Source organism: Alligator sinensis, unplaced genomic scaffold (genome assembly GCF_000455745.1).
Source record: "Alligator sinensis unplaced genomic scaffold, ASM45574v1 scaffold1229_1, whole genome shotgun sequence".
NCBI classification, from domain to species: domain Eukaryota; kingdom Metazoa; phylum Chordata; order Crocodylia; family Alligatoridae; genus Alligator; species Alligator sinensis.
The window spans coordinates 383648-393406 of NW_005842843.1; the positions used below are offsets into that span (position 1 = coordinate 383648).

Here is a 9759-nt window from a genome sequence, read left to right on the forward strand (position 1 = left end):
CTAGTGGCTGTTTACAAACTAGTCAGAGGGGACCAGCAGGCATTGGGGGAGTCCCTGTTCCCCCCGAGCACTCCCAGAAGTGACTAGAAATAACGGTCACAAGCTGGCAGAGGGTAGATTCAGACTAGATATCAGGAGGCGCTACTTCACTGTTCATGCAGCTAGGATATGGAGCCAATTTCCAAGAGAAGTGGTGCTGGCTCCTACCCTGGGGGTCTTTAAGAGGAGGCTGGATGAACACCTTGCCGGGGTCGTTTGACCCCAGTACTCTTTCCTGCCGTGGCAGGGGGTTGGACTTGATGATCTGCTCAGGTCCCTTCCAACCCTACCAACTATGAAACTATGAAGATTTAGAGTTTTACTAAATACATTTTTTGCTCTTTATTTAATATTGTTAATTTAATCTACAATGACTGTAGAATGCAGTTTAAGTAAATCAGTAGCCTGCATATTGTTACAGTCATTAGTTATCCAAATGCGTCAACTGCTAAAAGCAAGTGAGGCAAGCTATTGTGAATCTTTGTGGTTGGGGTCCTTCTTGGGATGTAACATGTGATCCGCACGATTGTGCCTCCTGGCCTGCTACACATGCATGTCAGGAGGCGCAACTGTGAGATTGCACATTAGATCCCACCATGTTTTATTGCCAGTGCAAGGGGAGCCCAGGATCAGCTCCTGTTTAAAGCAGACAAGCAAGAAGCAAGCCCCCCAACTTGGAAGCCGCCTTAGCTGAGGGGCTCCCAGCCTCAGAGGCACCCAACGCACCACTGAGGCTGGGTGACACAGCTACTATGATCTTGCAGTCTCAGGTGCATGAAGCCTCCACAGCTGGGAGATAGCAGCTGCCACGATCTTCCGGCATCGGGCTTGCATGAAATTCCAAGTGAAACTTTGCAGGGTGTTGCCAGGATTCAGAGTCGGTAGCTGCTAGGGCTGAGAATCACCTCAGCTGCATGACTCTCATCCCCAGCTGGGCACGGTGCACCCCTGTGGCTGGGACTTCTGCCAGCTGGCAGGAGTCCTGGCCACAGGAGAAACCTACTACACATGCAAATTAAAGCTTGATGGCAATGAGCTCTAAAATTAGTACATTTTCAAGGTTTACCTGTAATGTGTAGAGGGGGTCTTAGTTATGCAACTTGCAGATCATCTTGGCCTATTAACAGATCAGATGCACCTAATTGAAGTGCATAGTCTAACCATTTGTTGGCTTATTTTATTTTATTTTATTGGCTAAGTCCATCCTCTTCAAATGAGTTGACAGAAGTTTCACATTTTCTCTCTTCCAGACCTCATGATGTACTGGCTACATTGCTAAATAACTTGAAAGTACAGGAAAGACAGAACAGAGTATGTACTACGGTAGCAATTGCTATTGTGGCTGAAACATGCTCACCTTTCACAGTACTGCCTGCATTGATGAATGAATACAGGGTTCCAGAACTGAATGTCCAGAATGGTGTATTAAAATCTCTTTCTTTCCTGTTTGAATACATTGGCGAGATGGGAAAAGATTACATTTATGCTGTTACACCATTGCTTGAAGATGCTTTAATGGACAGGTCAGTATACTTGTACTCCACTTTCATGTTCCCTGTGTTTTTAAATTCAGGTCCACCCTGTGTCTAACTCCTTAACAGCAAAAAAAACACCCATGGACACTTACTGTTTTTTTCAAACACGCACAGATTTATCTGTTGCAGGTAAATCAGATTACACTCCTTTTATGGTAATACCATAGTAGATTAGAGGCTTATAAAACAAGATCATTATAGAACGTATAAACCAGGATTTACCATGTAGGATTTGCTTTTTAATCTGATTTTTTGGTACTTAATTTCCTGTTGAGCAGAGTTTAGAGCAGTCATTTTTTTTGCCATAAAACTTGCAGAAATTGTGTTAATTTACCTGATTTGCCCTGTAGTTTCTCTGCCTTATGCTGTTGGCAGGTGAGTGTAGAAGAGTATCGTTACACTTTTTATGTTCTAAGTTTCAAGAAATTTTATGAATATTGATAGTAATTTGTTTTCAAATAGATTTCTGACTAATTACACTGTGTTTTCTTTGCAGAGACCTTGTACACAGACAAACAGCCAGTGCAGTTGTACAGCATATGTCTCTTGGGGTATATGGATTTGGCTGTGAAGATTCTCTGAATCACTTGTTAAATTATGTGTGGCCCAATGTGTTTGAGACATCACCTCACGTCATTCAGGCAGTTATGGGAGCACTGGAGGGCCTGAGAGTTGCTATTGGACCATGTCGAATGTTGCAGTATTGTTTACAGGTATGTTTTAACTTGTCAGAGGCAGAGAATTATAAAAGGTTGAACAGAAGGGGAGAAATCTCTTGCGGGTAACGGGCATCAGATTGGATACGTTTGCATTGCATCGAGAGATTGTGCTGTAAAGTAATATCTTACCTTCAGTGGTACCTACATCATAGTTCAAATGCTGTATTCGGTTCTGGGGCCTTTTGTTACCAGAAACACGTAGAGAATGCAGAGAGAGATTAGTGAAGTGAAACGAAATTAATTACATGGAGGGAGGGTAGAAAAGAAAAGATGGCTGATTTGAAGAAAAAAATACATTTAGTTAAAGTGACTTGACTATCACACTATTATGGGCTAATCATTTTACAAGTATTTGTAATGAGATTAGTCCTATTCCTTAATATTTAACATAGTACAAAGAGGTATAAGAAAAAATAATGGCCTAAAACTAAGAAATGGAATTTAGTCTAAGTATTAGGAACACATTGAGTGGAATTAGTGTTGGACTGTGGAATAGTCTGTCATCCCTTTGTGCATTTAAGGTAGACAGTGTAAACTGTTAGGCCTAAGAAACCATATCTTTACAGAAATGGATTTGAATATTATTAGTTGTCTTTTTATTAAAGGTCTCATTGCTGCATAATCAGATAACAAACAAACACTGCCCTGGAGGGTCATAGTCTGAAAGACACAAAATAGATGACAAGCAGGAGATGTAAATAAAGAGACAAATGAATATGGGTGAAGACTTGGCTCTGTTTTATTGGTTACATGTTTATATATCTAATTAGAGATATAAGTAGGGTGAGGAATGGCAGAAAAAGGAAAGTGAGTAGGAATGAGGGAAAGTAGAAGGAAGGGAAGGGAAGGCCTCTCTTGGCTATTCTGTTTCTCACCTTCGATTTGTAGGTTGATTAATTAAAGTACTAAATAGTGGATTAGTACCATCTGAGAGCCTAAAAATTCAACCTGTTGTATGAGGGTAATAGAAGTTTATCCCTTGTATTACACTTTGACTTGTTCCTCAAAGGAGAAGCTGCATAGCAGTATCCCCTACTTTATAGATAAGGAAGATGAGAATCAGGCAGGTGATGTGACTTGCATCAGGTCACAGCAAGTTAGCAGCAGAGCCATCAATAGAGCTCAGGTCTCTTGATGTCGTGTGCTGTCATGCATACGGGAGTAGTTGTTTCTTTAACTTTTCTTTAAAAATAAATCAGAAATTCATTCAGTGAGATTTCACCCTGAAGGAATGACAAGGTTCTAAGATTGAATGCTTAAGTACATTACTCCGGAATTCAGTATTTAATTTCACATTTGTTTTGTTTTCCCAGGGTTTATTTCACCCTGCCCGGAAAGTCAGAGATGTTTATTGGAAGATTTATAATTCAATCTATATTGGCTCACAGGATGCTTTGATAGCACATTATCCACGAATCTACAATGACGAGAAAAACACCTACATTCGTTATGAACTTGACTACATCTTATAATCTTGTTCATTTGTTTGTGTTCTAATGCACAGCTGTTCCATACTTAAACTTGCTTCAAATTTGGTGATGTAAAATTTTAAAATGTTGCAGGTCAGCAGTAGAGCTGGTCAGAGGAAGAGCTAGAAATCCAGTAGCATGATTTTTAAATAATCTGTCCTTGTTTTTTGATGTTAAACAGTAAAAGCCAGTAGTGACCAAGAACACAGTGATTACACAATGTACTGGAGGGATTTTGTTTTGGATTCATCTTTATGAAGATTTAGACTTCATTCCTTGTGTTTAAAGGGGATGTTTATTTGAGAAATAAACATTTGTGTATAAAATACTAATTTGTGTGTGGTTTTTGGACCGAGGGATGTGTAAATCAAGTCTCTTTGGAGTGTTAAGCCTTTGTTCGTGGTTTAAAAAAAAAAAAAAAAAAAAGATGGCATAATACATACCCTAGTAACCAAGAAAAAAGGAAGAGACCTGTTGTCAAATGGAAAATGACATAAAATGTGGTGTGATGTCGCCATTTGACATAGGAAAAAATGAAATGCAGAAGTTAAGAAGGTGGGCTGTGGTTCAAACAGAAAAGATGTATTGTGGTTGCTCAAGATGTATTGTGTGTATTGCCCAAGGTGTATTGTGGTTCAAACAGAAAACAGTGATGTCAGAAAAGTGAGCCCTGAACCACTATAGTTATGTTATGATAGACTAGAAAAGACGATGTCAGTACCTGGAATTATTTGGCAGAAAATTGAAACGCACCTCACTGAGTCTTCATGAATTCCTGCCTTACCTCTTCATAAACCATTTTAATGAATACAAATGTTCTTTTAGGAGCAAAATCTAGCTTCCTCTCCTAAAATGGAGGAAAAGGGGAGAGATCCTTCAGTAACTAAAAATTAAGCACTTGTATTGTGCTCTTCTAGTATTACATTTTTACTATCTAGCTGATAAATGTGAAAGGAAACTCTTTCACCAAATAGGGTTGAAACCAATTACTGAGTGATAAGGAACTTCTTAAATTTTAAAATTAACACCACCAAAAGATAAAGCCTCCCAGAAGAAAGATAAGTAATGGAATATCATAAAATACTCCTTGTGTAAAGGATTCCACGAGGACAAAATTAAGGCTGTTGTACATCATCTCCAAACACAGGAGCAAAGTTTTTGGGCAAGATGTCTGCCTATGTCCCTTAACAGAAATACTATTCTTTTTCGAGGGATTATTAATTTTACCACTTCAGTTGCACACAGACAACACTGCTGCTTCCCAATTAAGTCCATGGTTGAATGTTGCATACGTGCTGGGGAAAAAAGGCCCAATTGCCTTTTTTTCCAGCACAAAAAGTAAAATACAAGCATTCCAGCCATTTGTGGTGGGGAAAAAGCTAGTGATTTTGCCACAAGCTGTTTGCTCTTCAAGTAGCAACTTTGTGTTTTCCACTGCTGTGTTCAATGCCTGTCCAGTTACAGATGTTGCAGTGGGCATCTCTAGAACACCAGGTACCCCACAGTCCTCCCAGGGGAGGAAAAAAGGTGGATGGTTCCCTGATAGCCTGCCCACTGATGGCCTACCTATGAGAGACCTGCAGGACCTATGCTTGATCATTCTTCAGTTTCCCCACAGACTGTTCAAATACTGGTGCGAATTCCTGCTGCCCTCTGAACAGCACTGGGGATCCCCAGTATTGTTAAAAAAAATGGCATTTATATTTGTGTGTGTGTGTGTGTGTGTGTGTTTTTTTCCAGGTCAAATTAGCCAAATCAGTTCCAAATTGTATCGATTTGAGCAGAACTCAATCATTCCAAAAACCATATTGATTGAGTAGGCAGAACTCAATCATTCTAAGCACCATGTATGGTACTACAACCAGAGAGCATCCTCCATCCCAGGCTCTCACCCTGGGACTTCAGATCCTCCCAAATCCATTGGGAGGCATCCTACATGTAGGCCCAAACCCAGAGGTTTTGGGATTTGGATGTCCCCACTCAATCTAAGCCAAAAGGCTGGCAGACAGACACACCCATGGATTCTTTCACCCTACCCCTAACTTTGCCATCCCCTCCCCCAACCTGCCTGTTTTGCCAAACAGTGGAGTGGGGGGCACAGAGTGAGGTGAGAGGTGGGTTTATGGTTAGAGAATTACCTTGCAGCTACCTACAGGAGCTCTAGTAAGAGATCTGGAGTTCTGGCACCAGGACTGTTAGGGATGGTAGGGACAAGGAGAGCAGTTTTCTTCATCCCTGCGGTGCCCAGGGCTCTTGCTGCCAGCTGTTGCTTTTTGGCAGTTGCCAGCTGCTCACTGAGAGTCTGCCCCCTTCCTTGGCAAGGGAGAGTGCAGGCTGGTAATGACTGGGCTCTCCTGGGTGGTGGGGAGAAGGGGGCAAAGAGCAGCCCACCATTGCCCCCTGGCTAGAAAGCTCACCTCTGAGGCAGCTTGTAGCTCTTCAGCCAGGGGTCTGGAAGTCCAGTACATTCTCCTCACCATGTTTTCATAGCACTGCAAGTTACCACACTGGCTATACCCCAAAGCAGCCTTGTGAAGCATCTCAGGTATTCCTGTTTCATTCCAAGTAACTTTTTAATATGTTTTTGCTTGATTTGTAGTGCTATAACACAATGCGTCAGCTGTCCACTCCATTTTTGTAGTACTTTAAAGTTGTTTAAAGCATTATAAATGCCATGTCAGTCCATGTCCTTGTTTAGACCGGTGGGTTATACAACCACAAGGATCTTGGAAATGCAATTACTGTCCTAAGGCCAGGATTAAAGTTGCTAGAACAGTTTTGGGGGTGGTCTAAAACCTCAACATTTGTAAGGGCAAATGTAACAATTGTACTGTACAGACTCTTTATTGCTACTATACTTCTTATTCATATGATAAATATAAGAGGGGACATGTAAACATTTGATTTCAAATGGCAGGTTGCCAGCACTGATTCACACAAAACCCTGAGTCTGGCATCTCACCAAAGTTTTCAACTTGTTTGATATTACTTACATTTTTAGCTTCTATATTTGCTATAGCTGCATGATTATGGTAGCAGTACTGGATTTTGTCAAAGTAAATACAGTTGACCCTGGAATTTTGGTTATTGTCAGTTTATGCCAGTCGGGTACATTTTGAGTGTGGCATTTTAGTTATGAGACAAATCACCTGCAGCAAGACATGCACAGCTAAATCAAATCTCTGTATGGTGCAGCCTGTGGCTCAGCATAGTGGATATTTTTTTTTTTTCAAGTGGAATGTTGTGAACTATCAAGTCTTCTCTCTTATGTTACAGGTGTATAATGTCATGCAGTTATGGTGGCAAGTAGGACAACCTGAACCAGTGCATAGCCCCCTGGAACCAGAAGGAAGGTATAAAAACCTGTTCCTGCCAGCACTTAAATCAGTGGAATATTTGTCAATGAGTTACGTAAGAGCATGACTGTAGTCTCCTGTGCTGTTCCCCTGTGCATCGAGTTCGTAGGGTCTTTTCTGGTTTTGCCATTGCTTTAGGGAAAATACAGGTTTGTTGATGGGTTGGACCTTGGTCAGTTTCCCAAGGGATCTCGCCTGCCACATCTTTACTAGGAAATTATTTTAATTGGGAGGAAGATGGTCTGTTCCATCCCTCCTGGTGTCTTCCTTAAGTCATCCCAGTTGTCCTTCCTGCTTGGGGCTCCCCCCCCCCTCCCCCCCCCCCGCCTAACGCCAACCAAAGATGTCATTTCCTGGACCACCACAGTTGGTATCACATGCACTTTGGTGTCTTGGCCCTTTACATTTATGACGGTGGGACTGGAACGTTGTTTGGCCCAAGTGTTCCCTACTGCACCTTGCCTTATTAATATGTCTTCAGATTCTGGGCTGTCTTGTCCTCCAGCATCCCGCTCCCTGTTCGGGTTTTATACTTGTGGGTTGGATGTTCGTCAGTCCTCGCCCTATTTGGTCCTGCCAGGATCCAGTCTGCGTTATAGATGTCCAATACCCAAGGAGTCTCTTCAGGTAAGTTTATTGAGCCTTGCCTGGCTCTGATTATTTGAGGAAGCCTCTTCCTGGGGCAGCCACCACGTCCCTGCGGTGGGACCATGCTCTGAATCTGGCACCTCCGGGCTGGTTGAGAACCTCACTTCTGGTTCCCCTTCTTGCTCCTCCGCCGGACTTTTTATCCTAGACTCAGGGGTCAAGGCAGCAAATCAGTCCCTGCACACTGCTATAAAGTGTGCCCACGCCAATGTGGGAGCCAGTCCCAGCTCCTCCTAACTCTGCCATTTTTTTCCTTTTTTCCTTTTACCATGGTGGACAGGGACGCTGAGATTTCACTTTCACCACGTTCTAGTTCTGGTGCAGCATCCTGCCAGCTTCGCTCCATGTTCAGCTGAGGTAAGTCTTTTCACAATGACATAGCCCTAAGACTAGAACACTGTAGTTTAATGCCTAACTGATCCGGTTAGGTTACATGCAAATTCATCCAGCTCCTTGCATACCCAATTGCTTCTAACTTCCTACCGTTTTTTTACCCTGAGCACCTGCCACTAATTATGTTCTGCTCCCCTATCACCCTCCAGCTAAGCCCTTGGTGGCACCTCATTGCACTGTACAAATGCAACGGAGAACTGACATGGATGGCAAGATAAGAGAGGGAAAGGACCCAGCTAGACTCACAGATGCCCAAGGCAAATTTGCAAGGCTGAGAGAAAATACTTGTTTTTGTAAACCAAATGAATCACTGAGTTGCCAGAGACATGGAAACCCTGCTCTATGCCAGTTTGCAGTATTTTTTTTTTCTGTATACAAGTGTGTTTTAAAGAAGATTGAAGGCCTGATTCTGTACTAGTGAGGACAAGACAAGTCTGTTACACCTGCTGGGTTACTCAGAAACCTATCATCTGCAGGCATGTGTTAGCCTGGAGTCAGTAAATATAAATTCCATGTCCTCTGGGTCAAACTCAAAAAACGGGAATGTAGTCAGTATTTCATGATGAAGAGGATCCCTTGGTACTATTTATCTAGTCACAAGATGGATACATTGTAACTGCTGATTCTGTGGCTTGAAAAACTAACCAACCTTGGCATATGCAGGCTGGGGCCACATGCTAAGGGAGTGATGAGTAATGCTCCCTGATGAGCACAGTTTCTTCAGTCATATACTACTGAGGGTGTTATTCGTGTTACCCTCTTGGGACTGCTTTTTCAAACCACAAAAAAAAAATTTCCTATTATAAATTTGTACTGCATACTCCCTGTATAGTACAATCTCAATTATCCAAATGTCATGAAAGGCCACTGATTTATCCAGGTGTTGGCAAAGAGAAGTATTTTTCAACCATTCTGAACAGATGTGGGGGTTGTGGCTTCTTGCTAACATGGAATTTAAAATAATTGAGATTTGGATAACTGCAGTTAGGCTGCTTATACTTGTACAGCATCCATGTATGGCTTAAAATGGGCTATTTTTCCCCCCAACATAAAAAAGATGAAAATCAAGAACATAAAAGCTATTAATAATTTTATTTCAATATTATCACTTCTCCCCCCCAAACCATGAGTGACTGGTGCCTCCTGAATCTGGGGGGGGAGCACCTGCCCTGTCGGGGGGGGGCATGTGAACCCCCTAACAGTCGCCTATGCCCAAAACTCTCAAACAAAAAAGATAATAGCAAAGTCAGCTAAAGGGAATAGAAAGATTAAGCCCAATCTATTCCTGTTATAATTCCAGTGGAGTTGGTAGGTTTATCCTAAGGATTAATTTAATTTAGAAAAAATTCTACGTGAAAAAATGGATTTTTTTGGATTTTAATTCATTCAGACTCCTGTAACTTAGCTAACTATACTCTGCCATCTGGATATTATTATCTCTAATGTGTGTGACTATATGAAGTTACATTAAAAGATAAGTTAAAAGACCATAACATTATAAAATAGAACACACAGAACTGAGTCCCTATGCAACCTGGACTGAGACCCCCTCCCATGCATGTTCATTATAATGTAATCTTTGAATATATGGTGATGTAAT

General features: G+C 41.7%; 1 protein-coding gene across 2 annotated transcripts in view; it reads left to right on the forward strand.

Moving 5' to 3' along the window:
* Nucleotides 1–4094, forward strand: part of SF3B1 (splicing factor 3b subunit 1) — a 32617-nt gene extending 28523 nt beyond the window's left edge. For both annotated transcript variants that reach the window (XM_006035475.3, XM_006035476.3), the window contains 3 exons: nucleotides 1290–1562; nucleotides 2071–2287; nucleotides 3607–4094. In XM_006035475.3, coding sequence (XP_006035537.1) covers nucleotides 1290–1562; nucleotides 2071–2287; nucleotides 3607–3765 — 649 coding nt within the window. In that variant the 3' untranslated portion in view covers nucleotides 3766–4094. The remainder of the gene's footprint in view (nucleotides 1–1289; nucleotides 1563–2070; nucleotides 2288–3606) is intronic.
* Nucleotides 4095–9759: the final 5665 nt, after the last annotated feature.